This window comes from Ochotona curzoniae, unplaced genomic scaffold, assembly GCF_017591425.1.
Source record: "Ochotona curzoniae isolate NIBS_2020 unplaced genomic scaffold, NIBS_Ocur_1.0 scaffold_2683, whole genome shotgun sequence".
NCBI lineage: Eukaryota > Metazoa > Chordata > Mammalia > Lagomorpha > Ochotonidae > Ochotona > Ochotona curzoniae.
The window spans coordinates 9,030,636-9,051,217 of NW_024467100.1; the positions used below are offsets into that span (position 1 = coordinate 9,030,636).

Sequence of the window (20,582 nt, forward strand, 5' to 3'; positions counted from 1 at the left end):
AACCCAGTCCTCTCTGGGCCTCAGTTCCTCCAGTGAGCATTAGGCAGGAGAGTCCTGAAGTCATCACCCTGACACCAAGAAAGGACTGTCTGATCTGTGCCGTGGAAACAGGGTGGGAAGACCGTGGAGCAACCTCAAAACGAAACCATCTTCCAATTGGTGGGAGGCAAGGGGGTTGGTTGGGGTGCAAGGGGAGCTAAGGTGCGGTTCTACTCACTGCTCTGGGGCAGTTAGCCACTGGGTTTCCTTGTTTTTGTAACATACAAAGGCCCTGGCCCAAACCTGCCATTTTCAAACTGTGCTCTAGGGGGCCCGGTCCTCGCAGCCACCTCAGCCGCCACTGGGAAGCTGTGAGGAGCACTAGTTGAGAAGGGAGGGCTGCACATTCCTGGAGTCCCAGAGCTCGAGGGAGCCCTGCTGTCCCATATCGCCAGGGCACAGACGCAGAGGGTCTCCCAGCAGTCCTCATCACAAGCCTTGGATGTTTCCAGAAGAAATCAGCCTCCACCCATCCACCCCCACCACAGGCCACTCTGCCATCACCTCCTTCCCAACCCCAGCCTCAGGTAGCCAGATAAAACAGCTCTCCTGTGAACCCCGAATCATTTCTGAAAGGGGATAGAGGAGGAAATACTTTCTCCTCAACAGCATAAACTTCTTTCGATTGCATGTGGCATGAGTTAAAATGAAATATGATGGGTAAGGAGGGAATTGGACAGCCATGAGGTATGTGGAGGAAAGATACGGATGGAATGGGAGAAGACCTCAGTTCTCATTTCTCCTCTGGCTCAGTGGGCCTCAGCTAGGCAGGCAGGGGCATGACAATTTTACTTCTTGGGAGACATTTAGGATGTCAGAAGTACCTTTTACAGTCACATTTGTACAAGGGGTGTTGCTGGCTTCCAGTGAGTGGTGGCCAGGGATGCTGCTTAACGTCCTACAGGGCACAGGGTCCACACAAGTCACCTGCCATCCTGAGACTCACGTTCTGTGTTCACAGCTGAGCATCTCCCACTCAAGCGTACACTCAGCATGGACTTCCTCAGTGTGCTGGGTACTGGGGTATAGACACATCAAAAGAGAGAAGGCCTTTGCCCCAAGGACACCCCACTTATATGCATATCTCCAAGGCCAATGAGGGGGTGACAGGGAGAGCAGCATTGATGATTCCCTGGTTTAATTAGGGAAGCCAGCTTGCCCATGGTCATACAAACTAAGGAAGAGAGACTTGAACCCAGATCTCCTGACTTCAAATCCCAGGTTCTTTTACTCCACACCTTAAAATGTTAAGATACAATGTAATATTAACAGTTCACATATAGCACATGTCTAAAGTTTCCCAGATGCTAATGCCAAGATATCAACACAGATGATGTAACACACTTTTACCAACACTCTATGCAGGGGACATACTCTTCCACAAGGAAGCAAAGCAACCGCTCAAGGTCACACTGGTAGGAGGTGGCAGAACCTGGATTTGAACTTTCAGATCTTAGTCTCTGTTGATTTACGTATTTATTTGAGAGGCAGAGTGACAGAGAGAGAGGGAGATCTATCTGCTGGTTCACTCCCAGATAGTCACAACAGCCAGCAACAGGGTAGGAGCCAGGAGCTTCGTCTGGGGTCCAGGGGTCTAGGTGCAGGGGCCCAAGCATTTGGGTCATCTGTAATTGCTTCTCCCAGGCCATTGCAGGGAGCTGAATGGGAAGTGGGACAGCCAGGACACCAAGCAGCATCCATACAGAATGCTGGTATCACAGGTGGCAGTTTCGTCAGCTGTATCGCAATGCCAGCCCCTTCCCCCGCCAGATCTTAGTCTTACCCAGAACTGAAGAGCACTTTCAGAGCCCTGGGCATCATCTAGCAGATAATGTGAGCTCCTCATCTTACAGCTGAACTGAGGCCACTTGAGAGCACGTGGCTTGCTCAAGAAGCAGCCATCTGAGACAAGGTCAAGGTCCAGGTCCCTAACTCCCATTCTAAGATCAAGCCCACTCTACTCTGAGCTCTCACAATTTTAATCTGGGGATGGGGGTAGGGAACAGCGAGGTGGTGGATGCACTATAACAACATGCCAAAGTCTAATCAAACCTGGAGGGAAGGGGGGGGGGTGAACAGCTGATAGTCCGAGAATGAAAGCAGCCTCCAGACAGACGCAGGGATTCAAGGGACTCCACGCTGAGGAAAGAGGCTGGGGAGGCGGCTCAGAAAGAAGGCAGATGGGGTGGGTGTTGTACCATGGAGGAGAAGTTGCCATTGGGATGCCTGCCTTGCAATATGAGAGTGCAGGTTTGAGTCCTAGCTACTCCACTTTCACTCCAGCTTCCTGCTAATGTACCCGGGAGGCAGCACCTGATGGCTCAAGTATCGGGCCCTTGACACCTATGTGGCACACCTAGGTGGAGTCCTGGCCTGCTGGTTTTGACCTGGCCCAGCCCTGCCTGTTGCAGGCCTTTGAGTAATGAATCATATTCATCCCTCACCTTCAAGCAGATGAAAGTAAGTAAATGTTTTAAAAAAAGAGAAGGAAGAGGCTGAGGGTAAGAGAAACTGCCTCAAACTCAGCAATAGAGGAGTTTTACGGCTGTTAGCGGCCATACATCTTGGCCTCTCTGGCTACTTTCTGTTTCTCTTCCAGGCTTTCCACAGCTCTGCTACACCCTAGGCCTCCAACTTATCTCCTTACCCTGGCTGACAAGATTTGCCCCCTTATTCCAGTACCTGAAAACCCACCCTGGTAGGGGGAAAAGGGGAGAGGGTGGAAGCCGCCCTCCTCCACTCCCCCTCACAGGCATACCCAATCTCCTGGCCTCCAGCCAGGGCAGGGTCCACAGGCTTTGTCTGCTGCCAACCAGCCCCACCCTTAAGGAAGGGAACAAAAGATCGCAGACCCTCCCACAGGGCAGCCCTGTGACCCAGCACAGAGAGCTCCATAGACCCAGCACAGAGAGGCAGCTTGGGGATCAGGCTCAGCCCAGCTCTCAGACCCTTACAGGGTCCCCACCCCACAGAGGAACAAGAGAGGTGCAGAGGCTTCTCTGAGAACTTCAACCTGCAAAGACTGAGGAAAGTTTGTCTGGTTTTTTGTTTGTTTGTTTTTGGGGTTTTTTTTTGTTTTTTTTTTTTTGCTGGTTCTCTTTTGTTTTGAACAGGACATAATCCAGGGCCTTGGAGGACTTGCAGTGTGGCTGGAAAAGGTCAGTGCTTTAAAGCCCAGGGTAAACTGAACTGCCCAAGGAGATAAAGGGGAGGCAAGCAGGAAGGCTCCCAGGGGTAGGGAGGGCAGAGGGGCTGCACCCCTGAGCCTGGGGTGCTGGAGCCTCTGGGGTCTGGGCTGAGAAGTGGAGGGTGGTGTAACACGGGGCGTTAGGCTGCACAAATTCCTGGGAGCTTGGAGGCCAGGGCCCTGGTTTTCATTTTCCCCTTCCCCCACAGCTCGGCTCTGGTCGGCCTCTGAGATGATTAAAACCAAAAGAATTTTAAATGTCTGGAATTCACCACTGATGCCATTTGCTTATTTTCTCTCCCTCTCCCTTCTTATAATTTCTCCTCTTGGGAGAGCTATCTGTTTGCTTCACTCCTTTCTCCTGGCCCAGTTCACTCTGAGATGATTCCCAGTACGCACCAGTTAACTTTGCTTTCATTTTTGGAAAGGAGCAGGGAGGGTGTGTGTGTGGGGGGGGTGTTGGGAGGAGACTGAGTGTCTCCACAAAGTGGAGGGAGGAGGGGAGGGTGGAGGGGCCTTCATCTTGCTGGCTAAAGTTCCCAGAAAAAGAAAAGAGAAGAAATAGCTTTCAGGGAAAGAAATCTGCCAAATGTTTATGTTCCCACAAGACTGCAAACTCTGTTCAGAGACCCAAGCTCAGGGCAAAGACAGAGCATGTTTCTTCAGGGAGAAACTCTTACCAACATGCAGACACAAGCACCCACACTGCTGGTCGAGGCGAGGCTGGGCCCTTCCTTCCCAGGACTCTGTGTGTGTGTGTGTGTGTGTGTGTGTGTGTGTGTGTGTGTGTGTGTGTGTGTGTGTGTGTTTACACGGAGGGCCAGCTCCTGCTCTCATTCCCCGGGTGCAGATCAGATCTGAAAGTTTGGAAAACTTCTGCATCTACCCTGGCTCCTGAGCTTCTCCTGGGGGTAGGCACCCTGCCCTGGCCTTCTGTAACCCCTACCTCTGCCCGTGGACCACAGACCAAGTCAGAGAGATCCAGGGCCTCATTTGGGAAGCACCAGAACTTCCTGTGAACTCGTGCAGTACGGTAAGGAGCAGTGCCCGTAGCCTGGTGACTGAAGTCCTCACCTCGTATGCACCAGAGTCTCCTATGGGCACTGGTTCGTATTCCGGCTGCTCCACTTCCCTTGCAGCTCCCTATTTGTGGCCTGGGAAAGCAGTAGAGGATAGTCCAAAGCTTTGGGACCCTGCACCCCATGCAGGAGACCTGGAGGAGGCTCCTAACTCCTGGCTTCAGATCAGCCTCTGGCTGTTGCGGCCAACTGGGGAGTGAACCAGTGGATGGAAGATCTTTCTCTCTGTCTTTCCTTCTCTCTGTAACTCTGACTTTCCAATTAAAAAAAAAAAAAAAAAGCAGTGCAAAAGGCATCTCAGAGATTCACCCCATTTTATACACCTTCTTGGCTCCCGTCACTGAGGAAGGTCTCTCCACGAGAGGCATAAGCAATTCAAGAGTATTTCCAGGCTGCTCCCAAGTGTAGACTTTCCTGCGGCAGCGCCCAGGAAGCCAGAGGCTGAGTCAGAAACCACAAGCCTTGGAAGACTGACATGTTTGACCCTGGGGCACACAGACTGGCCATGGGCAATCCCAGGCCTGTGGTGAGCAAAGGGAAGATCCACCCTGCTTGCCGCTCTGACCTGGAGGCAGCCTGGTCCCAACAGCCGACTTATTTGTGGAAAGAAAAACTGCACTGGGACAGAGCGGCCCAGGAGCAGTGCAGGGTAGAATTTCTCTGTCCTCCCTTACTGGGTAAACAGAACATCCCGGGACCAGCATTATGGTGCAAGGATTTAAACCTTGAGCAGTGCTTCAAATCCCCAACTGCTCTGCTTCTGATCCACTTCCCTGCTGATGTGTCTGGGAAAGCAGAAAGGATGGCTTGAATGACTGGGCCCTGCCACCCTTTGTGGGAAATCCTGATGGAGTTTCTGGTTTCTGGCTCCATGTCTGGACCAGCCCTGATAGTTGCAGTCATTTGGGGGAGTAAATCAGCAGAAGAAAAATCTCTCTGTACATATATTTCCCTCTCTGTTACTCTCTTTGAAATAGATAAAACAAAGCTTTATCTTTAAATATCCTTCCTCCAGCACCAGCATTTTAGAAAACCAATCTCTTTTATGTGCTTTTGACCATGCATTAGGTAGATGCTTTCATGTGTGATAATAATAATAGTGGTAGTCATAACAGGTATCATTTGTTATTAAGACTCTATCACATGCCAGGAACTCTATTTCACTCATGTTGTCAATCTTTTCTAAATTCCTACTCATCATGAGAAACAAAAATTCAGGGTGCCGGCATTATGGCATAGCTGGTAACCCTACTTGCAACTCCTGCATCCCAAATGGGTATCAGTTCAAATCCTGGCTGCTCCACTTCCAATCCCAGTTCCCTGAGAAAGCAGCAGAGAATGGCCCAAGCGCTTGGGCCCCAAAACTCATGTGGGAGAAACAGAAAAAGTTCATGACCCTGGCTTCAGCCTGACCCAGCCCTGGTCATTGCAGTCATTTGGGGCATTCCTCTTTAAGGAAAAAAAAAAGAGAGAGAGAGAGAGAGGAAATACACCAGCACCTTATAACTGGTTAATGGCATAGAAAATAACAGGAACCAATATATTTCAACCTAAAGACCAAGTACATTGGACTAGCTTCATGAAAGAAAAGACAAAATTCAACAGGGAGAAAATGACTCTTCTGTACACCCCAGGCCCTCTCTGGGGACCACAGGAGCCCACAGAAACTTGCAGAGGAATAGGCACGAGAGTACACACCAGAGATGTGTGTGCCAGTCCAACCCTGGGTCTCCCTCGTTGGGTAAACTTTTCCATCTCTGCAGCCTCTCAAACCCATCATTTCCATTTATCTGCAGTCTGGAAGACAGGAAAGCCTTGAGTACCACAGTGATGGGCCCAGTAGGAATAGCCTGCTAAGGGCCTCCTTCTGCTTTTCCATTCTGAGCTGTGCTCTGACCTCCTGGAGGTGGGCCACTCATTGCTAAGAACATGACCTCAGCCACCAACCAGATAGATGGACACTGAATGTGGTGTGGTGTGTGCAAATGATTGGCTCCCACCAAGCACAGCTGTTCTCGTCTCTAAAATGGGCAGGGCATGGTGGGATTGTGGGGGGCCACCTGGCACAACCACCAGCGGTGCAGCACTGAGTGAACGTCAGGCCTCTCCCTGCTATGAGTGGTCATCCTCGGACACCTTTATGCATGCCTAGCCAGACTGGGATTCTTGCTCTCATGAGAAAGGGACTGGCTGGTGGTTCTCTATTTTTGCCCATCAAAACCGTTCCCACTCCGCTTGCTCCACTTCCAAGCGCACGGTGAATTGACTTAAGGCCACCTCCTGCTCCTCAGCCTTCTGGCCAATGACCTACAGCTCCTGCTGTACCTCAGGAAAGCCAAGGCAGAGATGCATAGCTCAGGGGATACAGACTGTGCAACCAGGTGGGCCTTCTGCAGGAAGCACTGCCTAGCCTTCTGCCCACTAGCAGAGCCTCTCAGGTAGACCAGGGGTCCTGTACCCCCTGCTCACCACTGCTGCTGCCCCATGCCCCTGCTTTCTCCCCTGGGGTCTCCTCCACCAGCTGCTTGCTCCCCCATCTTCTTCCGGCATGGTTCTACCACTCCCCCATCCCCCTCCCTCTCCCACCCCACCCCACCCCCTTTGCTGCCAGCTTGGAGCAGGAGGTTATGAAAATGAGCTGCGTGCCCAGGAGACTGTAATTATCTGCTAAGTGTGAAAGCCAGAGTGATTAATTAAGAGATAATAAAAAGAAAAGGAGGGCGAGAGGGGGGCCTCATGGCTTTGCTTTGATGATAGAACCTGAGGTGAGCCAAGCAATTAGGGGAATCTGTATCGAGAGTTAGCTATAATCCACAAATTATCAAGCACCAAGTGCTTCTGGAGAGGGGTGCAGTTGCTCCCACCGAGCAGCCGACAGACCGACAGACAGGGAAGGACAGCAGGGGCAGGAGATGGCCGCGAGCGCCAGGCTGCGCCTCTGCTGGCGGACGACAGCCACAGAGCGGCTGTGCACACAATCTTGTGCCAGGACACTGGGCAGAGCTTCCAGGACCCGAGGCCATGGCTGTCCTCTCCTACTACCCTTGAGAAAGGGCACACTACCCCCAAACAAATGTGGGCCACCCCACTGGCAGGCACAAAGCCGACCCAGGCACCTCCAGGACAGACCACCTCTGCTCCCCTGTCCCTTACTAGCTGTACCCCATCCTCCCAGGGAACAGGAGCTGCTGCTTTCATACCAGCCCTCCCTGGAGGTGTGTGGCTGCCTGTGTGTGGGAAGAGTGTGTCATGTGGCCAGTGTGAATGCTGCCGGGGTCACACTAGATAAGGCGACACCACATTCTCAGGCCCCAGAGCCTCCAGCCCACACAGCCCTATTGGTCCCCACCCTTCTTCTAAGGTGGCCCCCTGCACCTTTCTCATTGGATGCTACCAGCTCACTCCTTCCCTCTGTGTCCCACTGTTTCTTCTTGTCTCTTCCTCCTAACCCTTCCAAGCAGCGTTCCCTAACCAGACAGCGCAGCTCAGATGATCTTTGCATGTGTTTATGCACTGGGGAGATGGGCAACATCTCTCCTCTATTATACTCCACTACCTGATAGCAGAAAACAGGGCTTCCTTCTTTAGTTCAAGTTCAGATCTAAGAGAGTACACTCATCTAATTGGTCCAGTCATCTCAGGGAAATGCCCGTACTCCTCCATCAGATTAGGAAATCCCCAAGACAGACACTAAATGATATTCCATCCTCTCCTTTCTCCGCCAACACAGACATCACTGCAGATCCATCCCAACAGAGCTGGGCTCAGGACATCCCTGAGTGACCCAAAGAAAATATTCCTGTTCAGAAACAGAAGCAGATTCTGACTGTGAGGTAGACCCTTCTCAGCAACACACCTGCCCACCGTGCCCACTCTCCTGCACGCCAGGTATCTGCAGTAGATGCGTGTTCCCCCATCCTCCCGCCCCTGTGCCCAGCCTGACCTTGCAGCAGGAAGAGGGACCTCAGGCCATCTTTACTGAAGATAGGAAGGACACCAGAGCCTTCCAGCTGCTGTGAAGGGCAAACTGGACAAGTAAGGGCATGGGGACCTAGCCAGGCTTTGGTGATCTCCATCTTGCTGCTCTGGTTGGGGAAAGCCTTGGAAAGCAAATCTGATCCCCTAACAAAACAGCTTTCTTCAGCTCCCCTGGAGACTAGAAGGCTGTCTCACCTATGATCTCACCCGGCTTGCTTCCTATGACAAGGAGCTCTGACTGTCCCCAAAACAAACCTACTGGGGGAAATGGTATTCCTCCAGACATAAGGAATATTGGAGATATCCTCACAGTGCTTAGTTACACAATCTCCATATCAGAACCAGAAGAGCTTCCTTCTTCCCAGGGAGTATCAGGTGCGAGAGCAGGCATGTGGAGACCTAATAATCCCCTTATAGAAAAGGGACAAACACTGATGCTTGTAAGTTAGACCAGCCTCAAGAGAGAAATCTTAGGAGCTTAAAGATGTTGAGGTTCTTGAAAACCATCACCCTGCTTTCACTGCTAACTTTGAGTTCTACCTTCCAGGAAACCCCCATCTGACTAACGCCCACTCCCTTCCTTACTGATTCAAACCCCCTCAGGACAGGTGCTTCTGGTTTGCCCATGTTCCCACTAGCACTTGTAGATGGCACAGAGCATGCTGGTTGTCTGGGGGAGAGACCTCATGGGAATCCCTACTGGCTCTGGTGGACCAGGCCTGCCCTCCCCAGACCAGGAGAGCCTGAGGGCAGAGGTTGCTCAGGCCTGCTGATCTTCCTCCACAGCCTGCAGCTTTTCACACAGATGGAGGAGGGAGGGAGAGAGTGGGTTGCCTCATCGTGCTGGCTGAACAGTTATTAGAGGAATACGTGAATGAGTGCAGAAAGCTGACCTGCCCCCAGAGGTTCCCCCCCCAAATCATGCCCCCCCATTAAGACCTTCCCAAATCACACAATTTGCTCATAACCCAATTTTCAAATTGAGTCGAAGAGGGTCAAGATCCCAGCTAGAAGCTTCATCACAATGTCGTTCCCTGAATCTCCCATTGAGAGATGGATTACGGTGACATTTTTTTTTTCCTAAGAACTTGAGTGGAGGTGATTGACTCAGGCACCATACCAGTGGTGTAACTTCTCAACTCTGCAGCTGGCAGTATAAGTGAAGGCTAGGCAAGGACAGCATGAGGTGGCGGGGAGCTTGTGAGGTGGCAGGGGGCGGCTGGACAGGTCAGCCTTGGGGGCTGGGGACTACCCACTGGCAATCTGTTCTCCCTCTGACCCCATAGCATGCTTCCCTACGAAAACCATATCAATGCTCCAGAATCCACGATGCGGCAGGGCTCTGTTACACAACTAAGCTGGCTGAAAAGCGAATTCAGTTACGTGAATTCTATTCTGTCTGGATTCCGATTAGAACATTAAAGATCGACTTTCCCGGGAGACAAAGTGAGCGTCCTCTGACAGCACCTCAAAGAATGGTCCCAGGACAGGCAGCACCAGCTTCACCCGGGAGCCTGCTACAAATGCAACAAATGCAGAGGCTCCGCCTGACCCCAGATGTTCCCAACCAGAATCTGGATTTTAACAAGCCCCCCTTGGCTGTTTTGGCAGCAGAGGCAGGAGTTAAAACAACAGCCAGGCACCAAGTGCGGTGTCCTGAGAGATAAGTGAGTGCTACCACTCCACTTGCAGGAGACGGAGGCTCACAAAGGATAAAAGATCACTTTAAAAAATTAATTAAAAAAAAAAAGGTCACTTTGTCTTCAGATCCAGGACACAAACCTAATTTTAAATCAGGATGCTTTCCATTGTATTGTGTTGCCTCCCCAAAGCTCCACCTGCATGGAATTCCACAGAACAGAATCTACGGATTCCCCACATCGCTGCCCGCCTCCTTGGCACCCTGAACAGAGACAGATCTGTCTGTGGCCTGTCAGTCAGCTCATCTCCCACCCTGTCATCCGGCTTCATCAGATCTGCCTTTGACTACAAAGTGTGAAATGCAAGCACTGCGCAATATTAACAATAACAATGATTTATTGAGTGCCTATTGTGTTCCAGATACTGTTCCTTAATATAGTTTCTTTCATCCAAGTCCCACAAGCTTAGGAGGTAGGTATAATCATCTGCCTTTCATAGATGAGAAAACTGGGGCTCCAAATGAGAGAGACTTGGTCACAATTCCACAAGCAGCAGTCCCTTTGAGAAAGGGACCGGTACTCGCCCAGGGTCCCCCACTGAGGAAGTCACAGGGCAGACTTGAGCTTACCCAGTTCCAGGACAGGCTGCACCGAAAGAAGCCCCTCTTTGACATGACCTTGGTAGGATATTGAAAAGCAGTGCACACAGACTAAAGCCCTTGAATGGAGGTCTCACAGCCCCCCACCCCCTCTCAATTTTCTGCATAGATGGAAAGCAGCAGTGGTGCAGATAATCCGGAAGTCATTTCAACTTGGCTTTGCAAGGCATTAGGATTTTTTTTTTTTTTGCAAAGTCAGATTTTCCTTTCTAATTATATTTGGCACAAACTGACATTGAAATAAGTTTGTATTCTCACTTTACCCACTGGTTGGTGAAGGGGAGACTTCCCAGATGTGAGCTAGGTGCTTAGCGGGTCGATCTAGCATCACCCCACAAAGTAGCAGACCTGGAGGTTAACAGTACTGGTAACACAGCCAGCCCCAGTGTGTGTGTGTGTGTGTGTGTGTGCGCGCGCGCGCGCGTGTAAACACGTTGAGGGGGAGCATGCCCTCTTGGGTAGCCCCTTCCAGCCTCTGGGTACTCCTACTGCCCCCACCCACCAGCTCCCAGTGACATCAGGTTGGTGGATTTCCAGCGAGACGGAAGGAGGTAGAGGCTGAGACATACAGCAGCAAGTCAATGGCTCAGTGTCTGCAATTAAAACTAGGGAGTTGGGGTGGGCACTGTGGAGGAGTGGGTGAAGCCACTGCATGCTATGCCCAAAGCTCATAGCGAGGTCCCAGCTGCACTGCTTATGATCCAGCTTCCTGCTCATGCATCCAGGAGACAGTTGATGATGGTGGTTCTAGTGCTTATGCCCTTGCCACCCACAGAATGGTTCTGGGGCTTGGCCTGGTTCAGCCCTGGTTGCTGCCAGCATTTGGAGTGTGAAACCCTGGAATAAAATATCTCTCTGCCTCTGTCACTCTGTGTTTCAAATACATAAATATACACATTAATATGCACACACACCCCCATCCCAGGAGTCCTCTGGATTAATTCTGGAACGAAGAAAACTCCAACTGGTTCCAAAGACCACCCCCCATCCCGCCCCAGCAAGCTGACCTAGCCCTGAGTTTCTGCTCCTTTGAACATGCCCTCCGTCTCTCGGGGCTCCCCTGCTCGCTCTCTTGGTCCCCTTTGGCTCCTCTCTGCTCCCTGCCTTTTAATAACCTCCCAGTTAAGCGAATCGAATGGGAAGGAGCCGTTAAACACACCTCACGCCTTGACAATGCTGGGTAATGGGGTCCCAGGGCCATTCCTGGGAGACTTCAGGAAAAAAATATAATAACGATTTTTTTTTTTATAAAGCCCTCTGCTAAGCTGATTATGAGGATAAAGTTAATTTAAAAATCAGCTCTGCTGTGGGAGAGTGGGGTACAAGAGACGCGGGACTGAGGGAAAGTGCACTTTACATAAACTGCCTTTGTTCCTGGAAATCATAAGCCCGGGGAGGGAGTGCGGCTGGCTCCTTCCATCCGGAGCAGGGGGTACAATCAGGAATTGTCCAGAGCCTGGGTATCTCAAACGGCGCCGCATTCCAGAGGCAGCAAGGGCCAGAGCCTCACATCTGTGGAGGTCCCCTCCCCACTCCCACCGCCTCTCCCGCCTCCTCCCTTCCCCTCCAGGAGGGTCAGACTTCAGCATTTTTCACATACCTCTCTTACAACCTTCATCCTATAGGATCGTCAATATGTGTTTACACAGCCATCTTCCACACCAGGCGGAGAGCACCTCAAGGACAGGGCTGAATTTGCACTTACCATTTTATCCCCAGGCCCATAAAATAAAAACAAAACAGGAACCCTGCTTGTTTGGGGAATGTGGAGCTCTCAACCTCACTCACACTCACACTCACACACACACACACACACACACACACCCCACCCCACCCCCTGCCCTTGCCCCGCCCTGCCCGCCCGTGGGACCCTCTACAAAGGCTTCCATCTGAAAATCCAGAGCTCACTTCCTTGCAAAGATCTAAGAATATCCACACTCAGCTCCTAAATGCACACATGGCTAAGTCTCTGAGTAGGGGAAGCCAACCAAGATTGATCCTGAAGGAACTAAGCTTGCCCTGGTCCTCTAAGGGAGCCAGATGTTTGCCCCGGATTCCGGACTCCAGCTGAGCCCAAGTTTAGAGGGGACCTGGCCGTGAGGGCGTGCCTCTTCCTCACCTCTAGTGAATTCTACCTGCAGGCATCCTCCTGATAGGCAAGGATTTTCAGAGAAAAAGATGTCCTCATCACTCCCTAGTCTCCTCAACTTTGGGTACAGATCTGAGACTTCCCAAAGTGGATCTGATATTTAAGGCTCACTCACACTCCTGGCCAAACCTTGACTCTTGGTTTCTTTCTTTTCTTCTTTTTTTTTTTTTCTAATGAGTTTGCAAATGTTTACAGCTGCTCCAGCCAAGAGGGATTTTAAGAGCACACACCTCTCCTCCGTGCCTGGCTCCCCAGTTCACACGGGCAGCCTCTGGCCTGACCTTCAAGCACACACAGGTCTGGTCCCAGTCTACCACTTTCATCACCTCCTCTCTTTCTCCCTAATGCAGATCCTCAGTTCCAGCAGGCCTACCCAAGTTGGAAAGCCTGGGAATGCTCTCCGTCTTCCTGCCACATTGCGTCTATCCCTAAACCACTTCCTCCACAGAGCTTTTCTTGGCCACTTTAGCCTTTAGCCATCGCCACTCTCCTGAACCCTCCAACACACTGCCAAGGTGGCACCAAGGATCCCTACTCTCCATCAGCAGGAATCTTAGCTTTCTGGAGGAGGAACCACATGTTGTCGCATCCTTTATCACACAGCTTACCCAGCACAATGTTTTGTATAGAGTGATGCATATTTACTTACTTTTAAAAAAAAAAAAGATATTAGTTCTCTTCATTTTGTGGAAGAGGGGATTGTGAGGCCTATCAAGGTTAAATAATTTGCATCTAAACCATAAAGCGAGCTCCTTAAGGGCACACAAAACATCACCGCTGAATGAAGGAATGTAGTCTCTACTCCTCCCACAACCTTCCAGCAAGTGACACTCTCATATTGCCTCAGAAGCAAAATAAACGAGGCAGACAGGAAAAGAAAATGGCTCAGTCCTGAAGAAGACTCTGACTCCTAACCTAGCCTAAGGTAGGACAGAGCCATAGGGTGGTCCTGCCAGGCACTGAGCCCACCTTTAGGACTCAGCTTTCCATGGTCTCTTGCCTGAATCCAAAGCCAGGCCCCACAGCCTGCTGGGACATCTGCACATCACCATCCCAGAACCAGACTCCAAAGGGGGTAAAGCAGCAGCTTTATTTCCTAGGGAAACAAATGTAATTTGCTAGAAAGTGTTCAAGAGATTTCCCCTAGGTTTAAGACCCTCCATCCTGTGGCAGTCGGCTGGCTACAAGGTCCACCTACTTCTAAATAACCCCAATTTTGTTCAACGGCTCAAGGAGAGCCAAGAGGGATGACATCGCAGTGCCTGGAGACCACAGAGGTTCATAAATTGCTAAAGAAACTAAACATGCGTGAAGGGATACTGGGAGCTCCCTCCCTGCAGGAGAAGGCTGCTGGGGGAACAGAGACCAGGAAAAAGAAAATGTACAGCGCCTGAATCCCAGTCCTGGCTGCTCCACTTCTAATCCAGATTCCTGTTAATGCGCGTTGGTAAGCAATGGAGGATGGTCCAAGTGTTTGGGATCCTGCACCCACACGGGAAACCTAGAAGAAGCTCCTAGCTTCAGCCTGGCTCAAGCCCAATCATTGTAGCCATTTGGGGACAGAGCCAGTGGTGAAATCTCTCTCTCTGTATGTGTGTGTCTGTGTAACTCTGTCTTTCTAATAAATCTTAAAAAAAAAAAGGGGGGGAGAGAGGGGTATGGGAGGGGTGGGGGAATCCCCAGTGCCTATAAAACTGTATCACATAATACAATGTTAATAACAATTTAAAAAAAAAAAAGAAAGAAAAATGTGATCTTCAGTGGTGCTTGGAAATCAGCAAAGGTTGTGTCCTGGGTACTCCAAGAAATCCATCAACAAGGTTTGCATTTTTTGAGTTATCTGTAATGGGAAAGCCTAAAAGCTGAGAAGGCAGGTCATGGAGGGGCTAGAGTCACCCCATGAGGATCTGGGGGTGAGGACCTTGCGGTGTGTGTGTCTATCAGAGAGGATGCTGAGTGTGGAAGGTGCAGCAAGAACCAGTGCTTGCAAAGATTGAGAATGCTCCAGAGAACCCTTACCTTGGTCACATAGATTCCCCAGGGAATGGACGGACTTCTCTGTGTCCCTCACTGTGCATTTGTGAAATGGGGAAGATATCTCCTATCTTTGACAGGTCCGTACTGGTATTAAATTAATCATTAACAGATGCAAAATGCAAAGGAGACCTTCCCCAAGGCCAACGACCTTCTCCCTCACTCTGGGACAGACTGATGACTAATCTTTCTCTGCTGGGACCACCTCTCCATATCTTCACTACCAATTTAGGATCAATGGCATGGCAGCATCCTCCTCCTCTGAGGCTGACCATTCCCACATGATCCCAGCCTCTTTCAGGACAAAACCGCTTCCAGGAGATTGCCAAATAAACAGGCCCAGAGGCTGTTGGAAGAAACAAGACAGTCAGGAAGGAGTATGGCTTTTAGCTTCCTCATCTGTGGACTCATGGATTTTCCTACCCTCAGTTGGAAACAGTTCTCGGAACCTGGGGCGATAAAGGAGACTGCCCCCATGCCCTCCCTCCAGCCCAGCTTTCACCCCTTCGCAAGATGCTCAGTGTCTCCGGGTCTGTTTCCTCCTGTGTCCAATGGGTAAGTATTAATTCTCCTGCCTGCACGGCAGGTGATCTCATCTATCAGCTGAGATCGTGCCATGTGAAAGAGCAGCCACACTTGGTGGAGGAAAGGGTCTGAGGTCTTACAGATTTCCTGCTTCTTCTGACTTGGGCAAAATTCCCAGTTCCTGGACCTGTGGATCCAAGTACGTATCCTGACACCCAAGTTTTGTCTCACAGCTAGATGATCATCACAGCAAGGCAAGGAGATGGATGTGGCCTTGGCATTCCTGGGCGGACATGTGGGGAAGATGACCAAGCAAGTCACCAGGGGACTAGACCCTGGGCTTCCCTCCAGTCTGTCCCCAGCTGTCTCCTAAGGGAGCGAGAGGTGCTGGCAGGTGCAAAGGGGCTTGAACCTGGGCTACAACTTGCCTGCAGCAAGTTACTTAAACTCTTTGGTTTTCTACCAAACTGACAGTACCATTAACTTGAAGAAAAGCAGAGAGGATGAATTGGATAAATGGCCATTTTGATGCTAGGGTTTGGAAGTGACCTCCTAGCATTACTTTTCACCAACCTAGGCCAGCCAAGATGCCCAGGGCACAAGCTCAGAAAGCACACTGAGGTCTGGGCTCCAAACAAGCCATCAAAGACCCCAGCCTCGGAGGCAGCCAAGGCCCAGGCTGGTGTGGGAGCTGATCTGGGAGAGCCAGGCTTGGGTTTTTCCCCTCAGTCTCTAGCCAGCCCCTCACTCCTTGCCTCTGTACGACTCTGCATCTCCCCCGGAGCCAACGTCGCACAGTACGGGGGTACAGTTCTCCAATTTGTACTCCACAGACCAATAAGGCGGTGCCTAATGTCACAAATACACTTTGCAAACCTTTTTATTGGCCAAGTAAAGACCCTTAAAAAATGTCATCCACTAACACTGTCATGTCATCAAAGAAAAATGACTCTGCACCCAACAGTAGAAGAGGGTATCTTAGAATCAAGCACTGCTTTAAAAATGGGAATGATTTTAGCCTTTTGCTGCTAGCTCGCATTTGGCTATAAATCGGAACACATCACAGGTGAACTCAGCACCAGGCTCTGCTGGCAGGTGGATTCTCTGGCAATGGAGGAAGGGGAAGGCTTCGGGGGCAGCCAGTACTCACCCACAATCAACAAGACAAGTCATAAGTGGAAACCTCACTTTCTCATCCATGGAATGGGGAAAATGATGGAGATGATCCCAGGGGGCTGTTGCATAGATTAAATTAGCTATTGCATATAAAGCAGTTAGCATAAGGCCTCAGTAAATGAGCCATGCCATTTCCAAACTCTGAAATGCTGCCACCTCAGGGCTAGTGTCCCTCCTCATTTCACACGGAGTCCTGCCAGCCTCTTCAGCTCCACCTTCTTCAGTCCCTTCTTCAGTCCTTGCCTGGGGACTCCAACCAGTGGGGGGTCTCGGGGGGAGGGAGGATGGAGTTTCCTCTGGGAGCCTGCCTCAACACACCATCTCTCCCTAAGGAATACAAAGAGGCTTCCTCTAACGCCCCGGGACTGAGAAGCTGAGCAGCTGGGGCCTGAAAACACCAGAGGATCACAAACAGGAGACAGGAAAGGCAGGTGCCTAACAGGTAATCATTCGTGCCAGGCACTGCCCCACGCATTGTACATGGTTCTTTGATGGCTATCAAAAACACCTTATGGGGTTACTATCTTGTCCTCACACACCTGAGAAAACTAGAAGCCCAGAGAGGACACTTGTTCAAGTTTGCACAACTACCAAGGAGCAGAGGCAGGCTGTGAAGGAGCCTCAGCCTGACACTGCCTCCTACCAGCCGTGCGGCGCCTTCACCAAATCAATCAATTGATCAGCGATTTAAGGGGCATTTAGCATATGCACAGCATTGCGCTTCAAAGAAATTAACATGTGGCTGCCAAGGATATAAAGAGGTCCTGGAGGAGTTTCCATCAGAAGCGGTTCTCAAGCCAATGGGGTGAAGGGGAAGGGAGCCCAGAGGCAGGCCTTCCTCACCCCTAACCCACTGCAGAACCACAGGCAGGGCTGGAACAACCGACAGCCAGCTCTGGCCGGAGCAGCTGCACAGCCTGACACGCCTCCTCCCGACCGGGGGGGGGGGGGGGGAGGTTGTGGCATCTGAGGAGTCTGAGTACTTGGGTGATGCCTTTGGGTCTCAGAAGGTAGAGTCCAATCAAGATCAAGGCGAGACCCAGGATGCTGGTTTCTGCCCTGCCTACCGTGCTCTGGGCAGAAGTGGGACCTGGAGTATGGGTGTGTGTGTGTGTGCGCGCGTGTGTGTGTGTGTGTGTGTGTGTGTGTGCGCGCGCGCATGCAGGAGCACCCTCACCCACAGCCAACAGGAGAGCACCATTCCCACCCATTCCCCCAGAGCTCCGTGTACTCTACCAAGATTTAGCAGTACAGAGAGAGTTAAAACTGAGAATGCAGGAGGCCTCTGGCCCCTCTCCTTCACCTCTCACACCCCTCAGGAGTGGTGGCAGGAACGGCAGGGTGTGTGCTGGGGGCTAAAGGGACAGATCTGTCCCCTGCCCCCCCAGAGCCACCCCCCTCCGAGGGCAGCTCCCGCCCCAGCCGCCCGGCCTGTCATCCCACATTGCTCTGATTAGCTATAATCTTTCTTTTTCAATTTCTCCTCCCTGAGACTAGGGAGCGAGAAAATCTCCCAGAAAATGAATAAATATTTCAATTTTCGGCGCAATCAGTCTGAGGAGCCGGCGCATGATGGAAATGGGGGGAAGGATAATGGTTTTCATTTAGATAAGATACAGAAAATTATTTAGTGAAAAATGAAGATTGATGAAGCCCATTGAAATTCTTGAAAACGTGATTTTTATTTCTCGGCCTGGGCTGAACCTCCCATCTCCTCTCCGCTCCGTTCTGCAGCCTCTGCCCCCCTCCCCCTTCCCCCCCTGCCAGCCCTCACCCCCTGGCAACGCTCTGCCTCCTCCGTTTCTTTGCTCCCTGCCCTAGTCCCAGGCCTGCAACTCCTTCTGAGGATGGAGGCTGAGGGGAAGGTGTACCCCCAGTCCTGTTCCCCTTCCTTCCCTCCCCGCTCCATGCTCCCTGCATGCCCGGCTCCCACTCCTGACCCCCGTTCCTCCTGGCACCTCCCCAGCCCCTGGTAGCACTCAGCAGCAATTTCCTTTCCCTCTCGAGGATTCTCTCCGTTTCTGCCTTGGGTCTCCTATCCCGCACCACAGACACTTGGGCACTCTCACCAAGTCCTGCCTTCACCAGCTTGCACACAGGCTGGTGGAGGCTCAGGATTTCCCAGCCCCTACCCCCTTCCCCAGGGTGGAAAGGCACACAAGCCACATTTCATTGGGACCATTCCTCTTCCTCCCCCCCATTCAATCCACACGTTGCTAACTGCAGCTTTTGTTCCTCAAGGCTCATTCGTATCCATGCTGCTGCAATGTGAGGGCTCGGGGAAGGGGCAGTGGCGGGCCTGCCCCCACTACATACCAACACTGACCTAGTGCCCTTCCCCCAACACAGCCCTTCCCACCCACTCCCCCACCCCAGCCTGGCTGAACAAAGTCAAAACTTAAGTCACCTTCCTAACTTTCTGTCAAGTGCCCAGCCAGCCTGGCCTGCCAACCTCATGGCCTGGCCCCCTTTCTCCCCAGCACACCATCCCACACCCTTTCCTCATCTTCAGATGGTGCAGGAGCAGGGTGCCCTGTGGGAAATGATGACTGCAGACTGGTTCCCCCCCCCCCCCACCAACCCAGTCCTGGCTAGGGTCTGGCTGGGACAAGGGGATCCAGAATATGGGCCCACCCACACCCACCAACCCCGGACAGCCAGTGAGGACAGAGCAACTCCTGAGCCTTTCCTCTCTAAGATGACTGATCCCTCAACCCCAGGAAAGAGACCACCTCCTCCATTTTGTAGCCTGCCTATCTCTGTAGGTGTCTGGCTGTGTGAATATCTGTTCAAGTTTCTTTGTTTGCTCCAGGGCTGCTGTCTGTGGAAGGGCACGTGTGTGTGTGTGTGTGTTTGTGTGTGTGTGTGTGTGTGTGGTGTCCTTGCAGACGCTGCCCGCACACATACACTGTGTGAGTTTGGGCGCTGTGGTGTAGGAATGCGTGTGCCCATTTGGGGCTGGAATTCATGTGCCTGAGATGTCAGCATATTTGTGTCCAAGTGGGGGACGTCTCCGGAGGTGAGCACTCGGCCTCCGTGTCTGCGGCTGCTTTGTGGTGTTTCTGTGTCAATTTCTCAGTGTCAAGTCCTTTCGGGGGAAGGGGGAGGTAGAGTGAGCTTAAGCGGGAAGATAAGAACTCGCAGCCACAGACCGACCCCATTCCTGGCTGGAGGCTGGGTTCCCTCACTCTCTTCCCTCCCCATCACGGATCCCCAGCCCAGGAGCCACTCACATGCTCCCAGCCTCCCCCCTGCCCCATTCAGTTTCAAATCAGACCCAGACATCAGCACTTCCCAGACCCCAAGCGGGGTGTCACCCCTAGTTAAGTGTCTCCTAACACACCGACCTGGCCCGCAGCTGTATTTGGAACTCCACTCCCCGCCCCCGGCTTGCGCGGCCCAGGGCTCCAATGGTCCCCTCCCTGCCCCGAGGCTCGGAGCTCACCCCACCCCGGCTCGCTCGCTCCCGGAGCCGGGCAGCTCCAGGCAGTCTGAGGCGGCGGATCGGACGCAGGCACCCCAAAAGCGTTACCCGGGACCCGGAGACTCGATTCCCCGAAGTAGCTTTTCCGCGCGCACCCCACCCCCACATGTGAAAGCCCACCCTCTTCCCAGCCTTCCGGGGCAAGGCAAGACCCAGAGGTGCCCGCGGCCACAAGGGCTGAGGGTGAGGAGAGAGGCGGGGTGGGAGGCTCCAGCCAAGACTTTACGGTCCCGTTTTCACTCCGAACCCCACCAGCCCCCCGATTCTCCGTGCTCGCGCTCCGCCAGAAGAAACAACTTTGGGTGAATCAACGGAAAACTCCCTCTCGCCAGCCCCGGAGACTCGGCGCCGGGACCCGAGCCCCCCGCCTCGTGGCTGCGTCTGTTGGCGCGGGGCCGCCCCCCGGGTGGAGCCGGGCGTCCCGGGGAGGGGGTGTGGGTAGGGGATGTAGAGGGAGGGGTGTCCGGGGCGCGGGGAGGGGGGGGTCCTTACCTTGGGAGAAAGTGTCGGAGAGAGTGAGGATCCAGACGAGGAGGCTCAGCATGCTGTCCGCCCGCAGCGCGCCCGCCCGCGGCTGGGGCCCGGAGTTGGCGAGCCGGGAGAGGAGCGGGCTGGGGAGGAGGGGAGCGCGC

General features: G+C 52.4%; 1 protein-coding gene across 1 annotated transcript in view; it reads right to left on the reverse strand.

Annotated features, from left to right (window-relative positions):
* The window catches only part of KIRREL1 (kirre like nephrin family adhesion molecule 1), a 99,979-nt gene extending 79,417 nt beyond the window's left edge, over nt 1-20,562 (reverse strand). Inside the window, exon 1 of the mRNA XM_041003186.1 lies at nt 20,443-20,562. Within this exon, the coding sequence (XP_040859120.1) occupies nt 20,443-20,494 (52 nt within the window). The 5' untranslated portion in view covers nt 20,495-20,562. The remainder of the gene's footprint in view (nt 1-20,442) is intronic.
* Nucleotides 20,563-20,582: the final 20 nt, after the last annotated feature.